The sequence below is a fragment of the Triplophysa rosa genome, linkage group LG7, assembly GCF_024868665.1.
Source record: "Triplophysa rosa linkage group LG7, Trosa_1v2, whole genome shotgun sequence".
NCBI lineage: Eukaryota > Metazoa > Chordata > Actinopteri > Cypriniformes > Nemacheilidae > Triplophysa > Triplophysa rosa.
In genome coordinates this window covers 16883235-16901255 of record NC_079896.1, presented here as the reverse complement: position 1 = coordinate 16901255, position 18021 = coordinate 16883235, and the positions used below count along the sequence as shown (strand labels likewise).

The following is an 18021-nucleotide window of genomic DNA, read 5'->3' as shown; positions in this document are numbered from 1 at the left end:
GTCTGAGGATTCTGTGGAAATATGAAAGAGAGGTGGAATCCAGTATCAGCCTGGGTGTCCCTATGCAGACGGCACCTTTCCTCCCGGGGTCTGCTGGCACGCCCACTCCCCCTGGTACTTCCTCCTTTCCGGCTTGACGGTCTGTTGGTAATTGGTGACAGCTGATGATGAACATTGGTGATGAGGCTGTGGTAGTGGTCTGTGTTTGGGGTTGATGACAGCATTTTGGGCTTGATGACTATGTTCTCCACACCACATGATTGGCAGCTCTTGACGAATACCCAGATGTCCTTGCGGATTGTATGCCACCAGGTGACCTCCAGAACCCTGAGGAGAGTTTTCAGATGTCCATGATGTTTCTCCTCAGTCCTGTAATGGAGGTGCTGGATCGTCGGCTGAGCCAGGGCTTGAGGGATGAGGAGTTGTATCTTGCCCTGGCCATCCTCCCTCTGGATGTGACAATACAGCTGGCCCTGGTGGCTCCTCACGCTGATGTTGCTGGTCTGGGTGGTGGGTGGAGGGTGGAGAGATGGGCAGTCCCTGGAGTACGCCATCACCCACCTGCGCTCTGCTCAGGGAGTCTCTGGAGAAGGGGAGGACAGAGAAGATGGAGGTGAAGACGGGCCTTGCTGGTATTCTGGCCCCGTGCTCTCAGTCCGTTGCTCTATTGTCTGTCCATGAAGTGGTTGAGGTCGTGTGACCGTTGGCAGGAGGAATACCAGGAGAGATCGGGGGAGGCACTGGGCTGGCAGGCAATGCAGGAGGAGAGTCGGTGGCTTCTGAAACTTCTGGAACATTTTTCTCCAGCCGTTTTGCCCACTTCACGTCTCTCCTTTTAAAAATCTCAACCACCTTTCTCTCCAGTGTGGCGACAGCATCCTTCATGGATTCCTCCAGCTTACAGAATTTAAAATCCACAGCCTCTCTAAGATTCTTCACGGTTAAGATGACTTTGAATGGTCTTTAAAATCCTTATCCAGTTTTAAAACAATGTTCTTAAGTTCAAACAGTTCAGCACGCAGCTTTCCACAATCAAGTGTTCAACGTGCCACCGTTTCCGTTTAAAAAAACATTTTGCTGAACGAAGCCCATTTAAAATAAAAAACACAAATATAAAATGGCTAAGACAACATGTAAAACCTATTAAAGGAGTCATATGACACGGCTAAAATGAATATAATCCTTTGTTTGAGATATAATGCAATGTGTATACACGATTTAAGGTTAAAAAATGCTGTATTTTCCACATACCGTGTTTGTTTGTATATCCTCTTTGCCCCGCAGATTTTTTAACAAAGCTCATTGCTCTGAAAAGTGAGGTGTGCTATGATTGGCCAGTTAACCAGTGCGTAGTGATTGGTCGAATACTGCAAGCATGTGGCGGAAATGTAATGCCGCTTACCATATTTGGAACATCAGGTTCCAAAGCAATTGTACTGACAGTACTGACTTGCGTATCATTTGGGAGGTCTTAGTCAACTCATACCACGAACTGATGTGGATTTGTGGGGTTGTGGTTACACGAGGCGTTTCAGGCAGGTCTGGGTTCGCATTTGCTTTTAGATAGAATGCATCTTTTGTTTTGACACTTTAATTTTTGCAATTTTACGTGTCTAATACATGCATGGGCAACTTACAACACACCAAAGACACAGAAAAACATGTGTTCATGCCATATGACCCCTTTAAAACTGTAATATACATAAAATAATAACATAGAGCGGTTAACATGTGTATTGTGTGACAGTGTCACAAATGTGCATTGGGCTTTGATGGAATCCGCCTATCCCATAGATGGTCTGCTCGCACGCTTTAACCTCTCACACAAGCAGATCGATTTCTTATCTGGAGAAGTGTTCAGTCTTTGCTCTTGCAAATTCCGCCATGTAAGTAGCGAATCCGCCATGGTGCAAGTGCAACTGTACAACTGTATTGTAATATAATTGAAGCATGTGAGGAATGAGATTGTGGTGCACATTACACCCAAAGAAAACTACCACCAGTCATTACAGAATAGGTACAACCCTTTTGGACCATGCACCGGGCACAGAAACCATTTTTCTGCTGTTAAACTAGCAAATGTGGATTCTGACACACCAAAAGTGCACCTGCACCATGCGCTTCTGACCATGCACTAATACCCCTTTTCCACCAAAATGAACCGGGTGCTGGTTCGGAGCTAGTGCTATTGCTGGTTCAGAGCTGGTTCCACTGGTGAACCTGCTAAGAACCGGTTTGCTTTTCCACGGGTTAGAGAGCCACAAGTGAGCGAGGTCATACGTGACTGACTACGTCTCATCTTTCCCAGCAACGTTAGCGCGGTAGCGCCAAACTTAAAACACCATCAACAATGGCAGACGTTGCGTTGCTTGTGATGTTCATGGATTTGCGAGCGTACATCTCTAGAGGACCAGAGTGCAATAAAACAGTTTGTTTCTTCCTCAAACCAGTGTTGCTTTTCTTTCGCGTCCATCATGAATTGAATTTAATTGAATTTCAAAAATGGCGGTCAGTGTTCGTCAGTGGTCACGGTAACCCAGCCCCCAGCACCTGACGCAAGCAGTTCTTACTTCTAGCCCAGCAATGTTTCGGTGCTAGATAAGAACCACTTTTTCTGGTTCGGAGCTGGTGCTTTGCATGTGGAAAGACAAAAAAACGATTTGGAACAAGGCTCTGGCTCCGAACCAGCACGGAAACTGCCTTGGTGGAAAAGGGCTATTAGATTGTTAAAACAGGGCTTTAACCCTTAAAACCAGACTGCCAGAGAGTTATTGTAAATGCATGTGGCTGCTGTGCACTGTTTCCGGATGCCACTGGGATGGTGCACTCTTTCGGGATCCACAACTACCCCAATTACCTTTCGTATTGGTTTATGGAACTGCCAATCTGCTGTAAACAAAGCAGATTTCATTACAGCTATTGCTAAACATTCTGGTCTTTCTTTTCTAGCACTTACTGAAACCTGGATCAAGCCAAAGGACAGTGCCGCCCTCTCCAATAACTACACTTTCTCCCACACCCCACGCATATCAGGGAGGGGTGGAGGAACCGATCTACTTATCCCCAATGATTGGAAATTCAAACAGCTCCTTTGAGTCACATGCTGTTACTATCATCCACACTGTTAAAATTCATGTGGTAGTTACCTATTGTTCCCCAGGTCAGCTTGGACATTTCTTGGAGGAGTTGGATGTACTTCTGTGGTACTACTGTGGTGGTACATGGAGATTTCAACATCCACCTTGACAAACCACAGGCTGCCGATTTATACAACCCGACTACAACCCGACTTCAGCAACCCCAAAGTCTGGTAATCAACTAGTTTATATCTACGCATGCTACTGCTGCTCCACTCATCAGACCCAGGTCACCCTGCTGCACTCATCTGACTCATCCTGATACAACACACGCTTCCCCACTGGTAGCATCCCGTTGCAACCTACGCACACACTCTCCCTCCCGCTTATCCTCTGCGGTCTCCTCCACGCTTCCTCCCGCTGAGCTGCTCTCTTCATTGAATACTAACAGCGCCACTGACACTCTATGCTCCACACTAACATCCTGTCTAGACAGCTTATGCTGTCTTACATCTAGACCAGCCCTTGCAACCCCCTCCACCCCCTGGTTATCCGATGTTCTCCGTGAGCATCGTGCCAGGTTCAAGTCTGCTGAGAGAAAGTGCCGCAAATCATGAGATCCTACTGACCTCTGCCTCTATCAGTCTCTCCTCTTTTCTTTCTCTGCTGATGTCTCTTCTGCTAAAACTCAGTACATCAACAACTCGCCTGACTCGTACTCTCTTTAAAACCTTCTCTGCTCTTCTTTGTCCGCCTCCCCCCCCACCTTCATTGGACTTAACGGCTTATGATTTTGCTTTTTTTATAAAGAAAACTTGCCACTATTAGCAGTCAGTTCTCTGCGCCACAGAAACATGCTCACTCCCCTCTTTCTATCTCCTATCTGAAGCTGACATTTCCAAGGTCATTGCTTCTATCCCACCCGACCACCTGCCTGCAAGATCCCATGCCCACCCTCCTTCTCCCCATCAGTTGTCCCTGCTCTGACCCACATTATCAACTCTTCTCTCACCATTGGAACTTTTCACACAGCTTTCAAAGAGGCCCGTATTACCTCGCTATTGAAGAAACCCACTCTTAATCTTGCACTATTAGGAAACTGCAGACCAGTATCTCTCCTCCCCTTCATTGCCAAAACTCTAGAGCATGTTGTATTTAACCAGCTCTCCTCTTTTCTCACACAGAACAACCTCCTGGACAGCAACCAGTCTGGTTTCAAGAACAGTCATTCCATCGAGACCTCACTGCTCTCAGTCATTGGAGCCCTGAGACTGGCAAGGGCAGCCTCTTAATCATCTGTACTCATCCTACTGAATCCATCTGCCGCTTTTGACACTGTTAAACACCACATGGCTATTGGTGTCTCTGAAATGGTGCTACAGTGGTTCAAGTCTTACCACTCAGGTAGGTAATTTAGAGTATCGTAGAGAGGTTGAGTCCCATCAACTCAGTACAGGGGTGCCTCAGGGCTCAGTTCTTGGACCGCTACTCTTTTCCATATACATGACATCTCTAGGTTCTGTCATTCAGAAACATGGCTATTTCCTATCACTGCTATTAGGATGACACTCAACTACACTTGCCATTTCAGCCTGACGATCCGACTGTTTCTGCACGCATCTCAGCATGCCTCAGTGACATCTCACTCTGGATGAAGGACCATCACCTGCAGCTGAACTTTGTAAAAACTAAGCTGCTCGTGATTTCGGCTGACCCAAATATTCGTCATAACCTCTCAATTCAACTAGGTTCATCAACCATTACACCTTCCAGGATGGCCAGAAACATGGGAGTGGTAATTGATGATCACCTAAACTTCACGGATCATGTTGCCAGCACCATCCGGTCCTGTAGATTCATCCTCTACAACATTTATTTTTTCACACCTATTTTTATTGTTTTTTTCCAACATCAAGACAAAAACACCATACAGGGTATTAATTAACATAACATGATACATAAAATATAACTAAAATACCCGGTAGTAACTAAAAAAAATAAAAAATAAAAACGCAGCAATTCAATGTTGTTTAACCTTAAAGGGCGCATATTTTGCAAAATTAACTTTTATAATGTGTTAAAACATTAATACATGTCCACAGTGTCTGTAAACAAGCAGTCTAAAATGTAAAAAATGTCCTCACTCCTTTTTTAATAATTTGCGTAATTAAAAGCCCTGTCGGTAAAAGCAAAGATTTGAATTCTGCCGTTAATGTCGTCACTCAACGGCAAAGCCCACCCAGCAGTGGTGACGATCTGCCCTATTTGCTTAGACACAGCCCCATGTGGGAAGTACAACAGTCGCTTGTTAGATCGTCACTGGAGGCACTACAGTTGTTCTGTATTAAGATGTACCGACCAGCATAGACTCCCGCAAGCTGAGTTATAGAGAACCGCATGGTTAAATTTCATTTATGAAGGCAATGTCCCGCTGAGAATCGGTAAAGTATTTCACGTTTCCGCCAATCATTTCACGCCGGACTGCTTCACGAATTAGGGCCAGTACAACGCTGGACTTTCAACGAGGTTGCTACTGAAACAGGGAGCAATACCAACACTTCGTGCCCAGTCCTCATATCCAGCAGAAGCAGTATCACACCTCATATTGTTGCTGATTAGTCTTTCAAAATTGCCACTCTTAATGGCCTTGTTATCGCGCTATATTGGTAATGTTGCTAACAATAGAGGTACAGCGTACAGTACTAACTGTATTTATTGACGCTGCCCTCACATGCTGTCGGGCTTATCATAAACGATACGTAAAGTAAGTGTGACAGTACATGATAGAACAACGTTGAAAGCGTAGTATAACTGTAGTAACGCTAAATTATACCTGCTCGACCTCCATGCAGCATTTATTTATATATATATAAAGCGGTTTATCTGGTACCGCTTTAATATTGTACTCGTCCAGATACTGGAGAGAGAGTGCGAGAGCGCGTTGGAGCTGAAACTGGAGAGCGAGCGAGAGCGCGTTTTACTCTTTTACTGAGTGATGAATAAACTTTCAGTTAATCCGTGGGTCACATGCGTTCTGAACCGTAGAGGATCATCCCACGATCCGTTTCACCACGATACCGCAGCGGAGAGGAAGAGGAAACGCGCATTGTACAGTTGTTTGTCCATTTAGGGCTGCTGTACGAAACATGGTGGCGAATTCAATGTATGTAGGCCCGCTCTGTATGTAGATATAAACAGCTTATTCTAAGGTATTACAAACATAACTTTTCATTACGTAAGGTCTTTATACACCTCTGAAGAAATAGTTTTGTATATTATATTGCATTTCTGTCAATAGATCCTCCTAAAAATGCCATATTGTTCCTTTAAATTCAAATCTACCATATACTTTTCATGACCTTTTTAGACTGTTGATGAGTATTGCCTGTTCCTATAGAGCGGTCTTATACTGGGTTCAGTACACAGTTGTAGTCTCCTCCTATTATGTAGTGCCCACTGTGTGAAGATATTCAAGAAACAAATTCTGATAGAAATTGGGGTCGTCTTCATTGGGTGCATATATATTTATTAGATTAATTTGTGTTGTTAAAATTGTACCATTGAGAATTATATACCTCCCTAAAAGATCTACATATTGTGTTCTTAACTGAAATGGGATTGATTTATGAATAAGTATCATGACTCCTCTAGCTCAAGAGGTGAAAGAGGCATAGTAAACTTGTCCCGGCCATCGCTTAGTAACTCTAATGGTATCATCTTTTACCAGATGTGTTTCTTGTAAGAAAACATTATTTGATTTCATTTGTTTCAGTCTACCCAATACTTGTTTAAGTTTTACAAGATTATTCAGCCCTCTTATATTCCAACTACTTATTTTGATCTCTGAATTTTTAATCATTAATTACTTTACTTTGTCCTGTATATATTGCTGCGACTGAAAAGACAATAAAAATAATATTAAAAAAAGGAAACACCAATATCAACAAAGCCATAAATGCAAACAATAAAGAACATCCCACTATGCATTCTCCCTATCGAGAAGCGTGAATATACCCCAAGAGAACAAACTTCAGTTACGAACAACCTTTGATCCATAACATGGAGCAAACTTTGCAGGCCTTTGTTTATTATATTCTCACTGGGCTCACTGCCCATTATTAATCTAGAATGGACACGAACTTTAACTGTTTTAACTTTCGCTCATATAGTGGAACATACTGAACCGTGTACTTTCACTTTTCATACACTAACATATTAAACCCATTATTTACTAAGTAGAAAAAATAACATTTTGGAACGCTATTCAAACTGGCAAGAGCTTCTAGGGCTTTTATAGTGCAGCCTGATTCACAACTTTTATATAGTTACGTACTTCGTTAAGCATTACCTTTGCTTCACTGCACATCACACTTAGGAGCTAAGTTCGCCATTCCCTTTTTGCATTACAATGTTCATCCAGTATCATGTATTGATCGGATAAAGTCTTATACCTCAGGGACTGCTTTAAAGATGTGGCATCGTTCAGCGTGTGTTACTATCAGGTTCGCAGGGTAAATCATGCCGTAACGGATCCCCTTGTCTCTGAGCTGTGCCTTTACTCCGTCAAATTGGCGTTGTCGCTGGCGAGTCTCCGATGATAGATCCGGGAACAGGCTGATTCGTTGTCCTTCATCCCATAGTTCTTTAAGCCTCCTTGCTGCTCTCAAAGATTTCTCTTTATCCTTGTAGTTCAAGAACTTCATCACGATCGGTCGCGGGGCTGTCGGGCGGTTAGGGTTAATTTGTCCGATCCGGTGTGCTCGCTCGATAACAGGCACGCAGTTGAAAGTGTCTTTCAAAAGTTTTGGGAGCCAATGTTCAAGGAAAGCGCAAACATCGGAGCCCTCTGTTTTTTCGGGTAGGCCCACCAGCCTCAAGTTTGATCGTCTTCCATGATCTTCCAGATCTTGTACTTTATTGCATAGAGAGAGTGTTATTCCTTCGAGTTCTTTAACTTTGTGCTGGAGAGATGTGACGTCTTCTTCGGTTTGAGTGATTCTCTCCTCGGCCTCCCCTATTCTTTTGGAATGAGCCACTGAATCGGATTTTATGCCCTTTATAGCATCTAGCATGTTGGTGGTTTGTTTAGAAAAGTCCGCCCTCAAAGAGCAGATTGCACCTAAAATGTCGTCGTTTGTAGCCGCACTAGCAACGATCTGTACCTCATCCACTTGTTTGCTAGCCTGCGCTAGCTTTTTTCCATCAACTTGTGTCGGAGGCTTTGCTTGTTGTCCCGGTTTAACAGATTTTGGCGGCATTTCGTCCCGTAGTTCTTTATGTTAGATTTCAAATTATTACATACAAATTTGGGTCTTTTGAAAGAATTTTTCCACAGAAATTAAGCAGTGAGCCCTCCTCGTGCGTCTTAACGGCTGCGCGCCATAACTGGAAGTGTCCTCTACAACATTAGGAAAATTACACATTTCCTATCCAAGCATGCTACGCAAGTCCTAGTCCAGGCTCTTGTACTGTCGAGAATGGACTATTACAATGCTTTACTGACTGGACTTCCAGCTTGTACAACAGAACATCTATAGATGATCCAGAATGCAGCAGCAAGAGTGGTCTTCAATGAGCCGAAGAGAGCGAACGTCACTCCTCTCTTCGTCAGGTTACATTGGCTCCCTATAGTCGCTCGCATTGAATTCAAAGCTCTGCTCTTGGCCTACAAAACCACTACTGGTTTGGCAGCCCGTTATGTACCCGGCACATCCCTGCGCTGTGCAAACAAACAAAGTCTTGTGATGCCATCCCAAAAAAGGAAAAAATCAATCTCACGTACCTTCTCTGGATCTGCTCCACGATTGTGGTATGATTTGCCTGTTGCTACAAGATCAGCAGATTCTGTAGCCATCTTGACCCATTAGTACGGCGTTCTATTTCTTCTTTTCTACTTTTTTATTTATAAAAAAAGACTTGGTTTCGCATACTGTGGTAGGCTAACTGAGACCAGTCTTTATTGCACTTGTGCATTGTTGTCCTTATGTTGTTCCAATTGCTTCTATTGTTTACCTCCTTTGTAAGTCGCTTTGGATAAAAGCGTTTGCTAAATGACTAAATGTAAATGGCTTGGGCTCTCATAGCTGCTTGCAGCTGTATTTCTTCTTATTCTTTAAACAATTGGGACTTTTTGGGCGCTAACATGCTCAAAAACTCTTGAATATTGGCACGCATTAAGGAATCTGGTGGTCCATATATCATGCATATTTCCACATAGGAATATGAATCTCGATACACATGTAAATCTTACTGAATCAAACAACTTTCGTTCATGTCATATGCTCCGCCCAACTGGAAGTCGGCTATTCAGGGTTTTGTGAAAAATGCAAGCTCTGGAATTTGCAATTTCGATAAGCTTTCCTGTGGCTCAGTGGTTAGAGCATGGTGCTAACAATACTAAGGTCATGAGTTCGATCCCAGGGGATTGCACATACTAAGAAACAACGTATAGTATAATGCAATGTAAGTCGCTTGTATGCCAAATGCATATGCAGACTGGGTTGACGTGAACGAGACAAGATTTTTATACATTTTTAAAGAAAGCCTCAATTATGAAATATAAAGGAAAATGTAGGCATTTTAAAATCAACTTGAAAAATAAAAATATTTAAAAATAAAAATACTTTACTTTATTATTTTAATGAATTATATTATGCAGTAATAAACAATATGTAAACAAAAAAAAATGTTTTGTTACAAATTCAACTGACAGGCAAGTAATTGTACAAAAATTATGCTTTGTTTTCTCTATGTATAGTGCTCGTGTTAGCAGAGGTGTACGGTATTCATTTCTTACAATGTTTACAATGTGATGTCTGTAGAAAAAATTCTGCATTATGAGTATCTTGTTAACAAACTCTGCTTGTTTTTATTTTGAAGCTGAAGATTCTGCTGGATCAGGTAGAGGAGGCTGTGGGAGATTTTGATGAGTGTATAAAACTTCGACCAGACTCTGCACTTGCCCAAGCTCAGAAGTGCTTTGCATTGGTGAGAACCACCAGATCAAAACCTTGCTCTGGCTCTGTTTCAGTCCTGCTCATATAAGGTTGTTTTGGTTTTCAATAGTAATTAAGACATTTACACATTTTTCCAAATTGTTTTCTTATAGTACAGACAGGCCTACACTGGAAACAACCCATCCCAAGTTCAAAAAGCCATGGATGGGTTTGAGGATGTTATTAGGAGGTTTCCAAAGTGTGCTGAGGGTTACGCTCTGTATGCACAGGTATTGCTAACTCAATATAATTTTAGGTTAAAAATCATCTATTGACATTTAATGTGTTGCATCCTTTTTCGTTTTCGTTTGGTAGGCACTAACTGACCAGCAACAGTTTGGTAAAGCAGATGAGATGTATGACAAATGTATTGAACTAGAGCCTGACAATGCAACAACATATGTCCACAAAGGGTTAGTTTTTGCCTCTTGTGGTTTAAAGAAGTGTGTTTTACTGAAATGATCCTAATCATATGTTTTTAAGCATCTGTGTGTTTTTCTACATCTGTGTGTTTTTCTACAAGCAGTCTGCTGCAGCTCCAGTGGAAACAGGATCTTGAAATGGGCCTTGAACTTATTAGCAAAGCCATTGAAATTGATAACAAATGTGATTTTGCTTACGAAACTATGGGAACCATTGAAGTGCAGAGGTTTGTGAAGGCCAGAATTTACTTCCTAGGGCCCTATAATTTCTGCAATGTGAAAAATGCAGACAGAATCGAGGGATCCAGGCATACAAATTGAATTTGCTGTATAAAGCTAAATGGCATGGAATCATCAAATAGTCAATTTTTCGGCAATGTAGCACTGAATAGCTAATAAAATTCAGATTGTGCTATAAAAATAAAATGACAATAATTATTCAGCTGTAATATGTAATGTCCTTGCTCTGCCGAGTGAATAAGTGGCACAGTTTGATGTACTGAATGTGTAACAGTTTAATTAACTGGAATACATAAATTGCATCTTCAAAATAGCTGTGAGAGCAGCTTAATTTCATTTGAGCTAGTAAATGCACTGAAAAGGTCTTTGCAATGACCCTTTAAGATAAAAGTCACAGATCATGAAAATTGCTAGTTAAAAAAACGAATATGACTATATTGTTTACTTGAGTAAGTTAGAAGTTAGAAGTAAATATAGTAGTTAACATATACAAACCCGATTCCAAAAAAGTTGGGACACTGTACAAATTGTGAATAAAAACAGAATGCAATGATGTGGAAGTTTCAAATTTCATTTTATTCAGAATACAACATAGATGACATATCAAATGTTTAAACTGAGAGAATGTATCATTTTAAGGGGAAAATAAGTTGATTTTAAATTTCATGGCATCAACACATCTCAAAAAAGTTGGGACAAGGCCATGTTTACCACTGTGTGGCATCCCCTCTTCTTTTTATAACAGTCTGCAAACGTCTGGGGACTGAGGAGACAAGTTGCTCAAGTTTAGGAATAGGAATGTTGTCCCATTCTTGTCTAATACAGGCTTCTAGTTGCTCGACTGTCTTAGGTCTTCTTTGTCGCATCTTCCTCTTTATGATGCGCCAAATGTTTTCTATGGGTGAAAGATCTGGACTGCAGGCTGGCCATTTCAGTACCCGGATCCTTCTTCTACGCAGCCATGATGTTGTAATTGATGCAGTATGTGGTCTGGCATTGTCATGTTGGAAAATGCAAGGTCTTCCCTGAAAGAGACGACGTCTGGATGGGAGCATATGTTGTTCTAGAACTTGGATATACCTTTCAGCATTGATGGTGCCTTTCCAGATGTGTAAGCTGCCCATGCCACACGCACTCATGCAACCCCATACCATCAGAGATGCAGGCTTCTGAACTGAGCGCTGATAACAACTTGGGTTGTCCTTGTCCTCTTTAGTCCGGATGACATGGCGTCCCAGTTTTCCAAAAAGAACTTCAAATTTTGATTCGTCTGACCACAGAACAGTTTTCCACTTTGCCACAGTCCATTTTAAATGAGCCTTGGCCCAGAGAAAACGCCTGCGCTTCTGGATCATGTTTAGATATGGCTTCTTTTTTGACCTATAGAGTTTTAGCCGGCAACGGCGAATGGCACGGTGGATTGTGTTCACCGACAATGTTTTCTGGAAGTATTCCTGAGCCCATGTTGTGATTTCCATTACAGTAGCATTCCTGTATGTGATGCAGTGCCGTCTAAGGGCCCGAAGATCACGGGCATCCAGTATGGTTTTCCGGCCTTGACCCTTACGCACAGAGATTGTTCCAGATTCTCTGAATCTTTGGATGATATTATGCACTGTAGATGATGATAACTTCAAACTCTTTGCAATTTTTCTCTGAGAAACTCCTTTATGATATTGCTCCACTATTTTTCGCCGCAGCATTGGGGGAATTGGTGATCCTCTGCCCATCTTGACTTCTGAGAGACACTGCCACTCTGCCAGGCTCTTTTTATACCCAATCATGTTGCCAATTGACCTAATAAGTTGCAAATTGGTCCTCCAGCTGTTCCTTATATGTACATTTAACTTTTCCGGCCTCTTATTGCTACCTGTCCCAACATTTTTGGAATGTGTAGCTCTCATGAAATCCAAAATGAGCCAATATTTGGCATGACATTTCAAAATGTCTCACTTTCAACATTTGATATGTTATCTATATTCTATTGTGAATAAAATATAAGTTTATGAGATTCGTAAATTATTGCATTCCTTTTTTATTCACAATTTGTACAGTGTCCCAACTTTTTTGGAATCGGGTTTGTAGTAGTAAACAGTAGTAGTTAAAAATACTACAATAATTAAACATTAAAATGGAAAAAACTTTGGAGAAAAGGGATTTCATAGGGCCCTAGGTTTAATAACTTTTAATGCTATTCCTGCTCAGTTATTGATTATTATATTATGTATATTATGTTTTACGATTGGAAAGAAATTGTTAGAAGTGTACTTTAAAAAAAACACTTGACTTGTCTTCACAGAGGCAATCTGGACAAGGCTATAGATATGTTCAACAAGGCCATCAACTTAGCTAAGTCAGAGATGGAGATGGCCCATCTCTACTCCCTCTGCGATGCTGCTTATGCCCAGACAGAAGTGGCCAAAAAGTATGGTCTCAAGCCTCCCACACTTTAAATCACATTTCATCAGTCTCTACTGCTGGGCCAGAGTACACATCCCATATACCAGCTTTGATTTCTTTACTAAAATGATCAACAATGAAAAGGTAGAAGGTTCTGCTACCATATGATTACACCAGTGTTTTGGAAACGTTTTGGAATGTTGTGGTGTATGAAGCAATGAAATTAAAAGATTGCAAAAGAATGATATAGACTGACTGCTGCTTTGTTAGATCATCAGTTACATTATCAGTGGTTTAGTTTGTGCTTTACAAGTATGGCTTAGAATGTGTTGTGACTTAAGAACAACACTCATTTGTTCATGTTGAGTATTCCTTGACAATTAGTGTGACAAATGTAAATAATTTTAATTTAGTTCACTCTCAGCAATGGACTAGACCAAGGGCCTGCACATTAGTTGTACAGAGCTGAAGTCCCTGCAGAGTTTGGCTCCATTTTGGAAAAAAACTCAACTGCCTGTAGCTTGTGTTGCTTTCGTCAACGAAAATTATGACTAAATATCGTCGTCAACGAACCTTTATCACGTGATGAAAACGAGACGAGAAGCAACGTAGATGCTGGTCATGTGTAGATGACTATAATTAAATGTATAATGCAATATTGTTGACGAATAAAAACGAGACTAAATGTGGTTTACAAAATAAAAACTATGCTAAAATGTCTCTTCATTTTCGTTGACCAAAACGAGACGAGACGAAGTGTTATAATGTTATTTCGTCTGATGCTTTAACCTAGATGCGGAGCTGAATCCTGTTATTTAAATGTCATCTGGCTGTTCTGCATGTCTGAGTGAATTATGTGCACAGTTTAACATACAACACGAGTGATGGTCGAGGATTTATCTGCATCTGCACTGTATGAGGATATGAACAAATTAACTTCATCTCCATAGTTTCTCTGAGAGTTTATTTTACGAGCGTTTACTGTTTGAGTGAAGCTAACGGCAAACACAAAAACTCAAGCGTCTTCCCAAAGACCCGTCAAAATAAAAGTCCAGTTAAATTGAACACTTTAGTGAACTATAGTATTTGCTATTGAAAATTGTAGTGCCCTTGTAGTAAATTGATAAGCACTGTATACTATAGTAAAGTTCAAAAACACGATAGTATCGAAGAATTGTACTGCAGTTTACTATAGTAAATACTATAGTATACTACAGTAATTTATGTGGACAAATATACCACTATTGTATAGTAAAAAAGGAAAAACACATATTAGAAAAATTAAAACAAATTTAGGTAGTGTAAAAATTATATGGCCCTAATTTTTCCATCTGTGTGTAACATGAATGTCTTTTGTCAGTTACCTGCCTTTTCATGATGAACTGCACTTTTTTTTTTTATGATGACAACCGACAATTTATACTTGTGCTCCTACTGTTTGGCCTGTACTCCCAAACTTTAAACCTCTCTAGCTCCAGTGCTATGTGCAAAAAAAGTCTGCATTAATTTACTGCATTCTGTATGCTACTACAGGGCACTGAGGGCAGTTACTCTTTTCCTGTTGGTTCTTTGGAATGCTGGCAAATTTAACCTTCCAGTTGACTTGCGAAATCACTTCCATTTGTTTTATTTATAAAGGATATTGGACGTAAAATCAGTCTGGGTAATTACAAATACTTTGATTTTAATAGTCACACAGCAAGAAAAAGAAAATTTGTATAGGAAAAAGGTCTATACGACTAGGTACTTATACTATATTGACTGGGTTAAATAGAATTGCATTACTAAAAAGAGACCACAATAAAATTTTCATTGACAAACTAGACTAGACTAAAAAGAGTATGAACGTGACTAAAACTAATAAAAACTAAAATGACAGCTTGACACAGACTAGACTAAAACTAAAATTAAAACAGGCCGCCAAAAACAACACTACCTGTAGCCTTGTTCAGGTGTGTTGGATTAGGGCTAGAGCTAAACTCTGCAGGACTCTCTAGGACCGACATTCCAGACCCATGGACTCGACCTCTTTTCTTTTTTAAATGGCTCTGCACATTTTGTTTGTCTCCCTCATATAACATGTTTAACTCTGACAATAAGCTCATAAGGTCAGAGCTCCATGAACTGAACTGTCTGTGTGTCTGATAAGAGAGACATACAAAATATGCAGAGCGGTAGGTCCCCAGGACATGGATTGAAAACCACTGAATTAAAGCAAGGTTGTCCAGTCCAGCTCCTGGATGCCAGTGTCCTACAGATATCAGCTCCAACCCTAATCAAACACACCTAAACCAGCTAATCAAGGTCCTCAGGATTACTTAGGCAGGTGTTTTTTATTAGCGTTGGAGCTAAAGAGCTTGTTTGACTTCATGCAGTGCCACGCAAACCGATTGGCACATGATATCAAAGTACGGTGAGAGCAATTCAAAGTTAACAAAGCTCTTGGCTCTCTCGTATTGTACTGTGATGTCTGAATGGTCTCAGTAGCGCTGCATGAAATCAAACAAGCCCAAACTCAGCAGGGCACAGGTTTGGACACCCTTGGACTGTAGTCGACAATTAGTAATTTATACTTGATTATTTCCCCATTTCAGATACCAGGTTAGTAAGTTAAGTGAATGAACATCATTAGAAGGTCTGCATTATAGATTCATGGATTAATGCTGTAAAGTGCAGAAGCTTTGTCCTATCAATGTAAGATCCAAGCACCCTGGTTTAGTTTGGAAATGCAGGATTACATTTTTTGTTTGTGTTTGTTATAAACCTGTCCGTTTTTGGTGTGTCATGAAAAAGGGCCATACAGTAATTTTTTGTTTGTTGCTTTGGGATTGTATGGGATTTTTGTCTTTTAATATTCTGTGAAGCATCAGTGAATTTTTGCTTTGTCTATTTAAATTGACAATTACAATACTATACAGATGTCACTTGTTCTACTGGAAGCATGATTATTGGAGTATATTTGTCATAAGCGAAAATGTAAGGAAGTGTTACCCAACTTTTAAAACTGAAGTGCAAAATTTTTCAAAAGAAGCTTAGCTTGAACAATTTAATGTTTCCGTTTTGTGCAAAAGAATATATAAACAATGTAAATCACCAAAATTACATTCCTTATGTTTTACTCTTAAACTGCATTTGAGTTTGTTTAGTATTCTGTGAAATAAAAATTATATGGAGGGGTATTTTTTGAAGAATGGGTTCATTTTTTAAATGTCTCAACGAAGGACTATAGAATGTTCATCTATAAAAGCAAAATGCAGTTGTTCTTTTCAGATTTTTTTCCAGCCATAAAATAACTTTTTCTATGTTGCAGGGGGGTTTTAACCTAAAATAACTAATACAACTAAAATAACTAATACTAACAAAAGTGTTTTATTTATGTTTATACGAATTCATTTATATAGTGCTATTTATAATTTTGCATAATTTCAAAACAGCTTTACAAGAAAATGGAGAAATAAAAAAAAGAACTATATAGCATATGTTTGATTATACATGGAATAATTGCAAATTTTATTGTCTCCATAGAAAAAGTGTAATCCACTAAAATGATATTTTGTGATACTATGGGACGTTTTGTCAATTCATCTAATAAATAATATACAGTGAGGGAAATAATTATTTGATCCCCTGCTGATTTTATAAGTTTGCCTGCTTACAAAGAAATGAAGGGTCTATAATTTTTTATGGTGGGTTTATTTTAACTGATAGAGACGGAATATTAAAAAAAATCAGGGGAAAAATGTTATATAAAGGTTATAAATTGATTTGCATTTCAGTCAGTGAAATAAGTATTTGATCCCCGAGCAAAACATAACTTTGTACTTTGTGGAGAAACCCTTGTTGGCAAGCACAGAGGTAAGACATTTTTGATAGTTGGTCACCAGGTTTGCACATATGTCAGGATACATTTTAGTCCACTCCTCTGTCAATCTTTAAGGTTTCTTGGCTGTCGCTCAGCAAATTGGAGTTTTAGCCTCCACAGATTTTCTATAGGACTAGGGTCTAGAGACTGGCTAGGACATTTAATGTGCTTCTCCTTAAGCCACTCTTTGGTTGCCTTGGCAATATGTTTTGGGTCTTTGTCATGTTAAAGGCACATCCACGACCCATCTTCAGTGATCTAGTTAAGGGGAGGAGGTTCTCGTCCAAGATTTTACGGTACATGGGCCCGTTCCTCAGCCCCTCAATGTGGTGAAGTCATCCTGTACCCGTAGCAGAGATAAAAAAACCCTAAAGCATAATGTTTCCAACACTGTGCTTCTCTGTAGGGATGGTTTTTCTTGGGGTCATAGTCAGCATTTCTCTCCCTCCAAAAACAGGAGTCAATTTTGGTCTCACAGCAGTGCCAGCACTTTCGCCAAAGCCTTTTCTGAATCATTTTGATGTTCATTGTCAAACTTCAGACGAGCCAGGCGGGCCTTCTTGGGCAGGAGGACCTTGCGGGTGCTTCAGGATTTCAATCTATTGTGGCATAGCGCGTTACCAATAGTTTGCTTGCTAACTGTGGTCCCAACTGTCTTCAAATCATTAACAAGGTTCTTCCGTGTAGTTCTGGGCTGATCTTTAACCTTTCTCATGATCATCTTTACTCCATTGGGGAAATCTTGCAGGGAGCTCCAGACCAAGGGCATTTGATAGTTATTTTGTATTTCTTCTATTTCTAAATAATGGCACCAACAGTTGTCTCCTTCTCACCAAGCTTCTGTTTGTTGCCTATTCAAGGTTTGTGCAGGTCTATAATCTTATCCCTGACATCCTTTAAAACCTATTTGGTCTGGACCATGGTGGTGGAGAGGTTGAAATGGAAGATACAGATTCTGTTGGCAGGCATCTTTTATATACATAACAAGCTGATTTATGAGTACTTTCTTAAAGTGACAGGACTAA

At 40.3% G+C, this 18021-nt stretch overlaps 1 protein-coding gene across 1 annotated transcript in view; it reads left to right on the top strand.

Moving 5' to 3' along the window:
• The window catches only part of tomm70a (translocase of outer mitochondrial membrane 70 homolog A (S. cerevisiae)), a 76680-nt gene extending 63304 nt beyond the window's left edge, over window positions 1-13376 (top strand). Inside the window, exons 8-12 of the mRNA XM_057338104.1 lie at window positions 9957-10064; window positions 10186-10302; window positions 10388-10485; window positions 10599-10721; window positions 13034-13376. Coding sequence (XP_057194087.1) covers window positions 9957-10064; window positions 10186-10302; window positions 10388-10485; window positions 10599-10721; window positions 13034-13187 — 600 coding nt within the window. The 3' untranslated portion in view covers window positions 13188-13376. The remainder of the gene's footprint in view (window positions 1-9956; window positions 10065-10185; window positions 10303-10387; window positions 10486-10598; window positions 10722-13033) is intronic.
• The last annotated feature ends 4645 nt before the right edge of the window (window positions 13377-18021 follow it).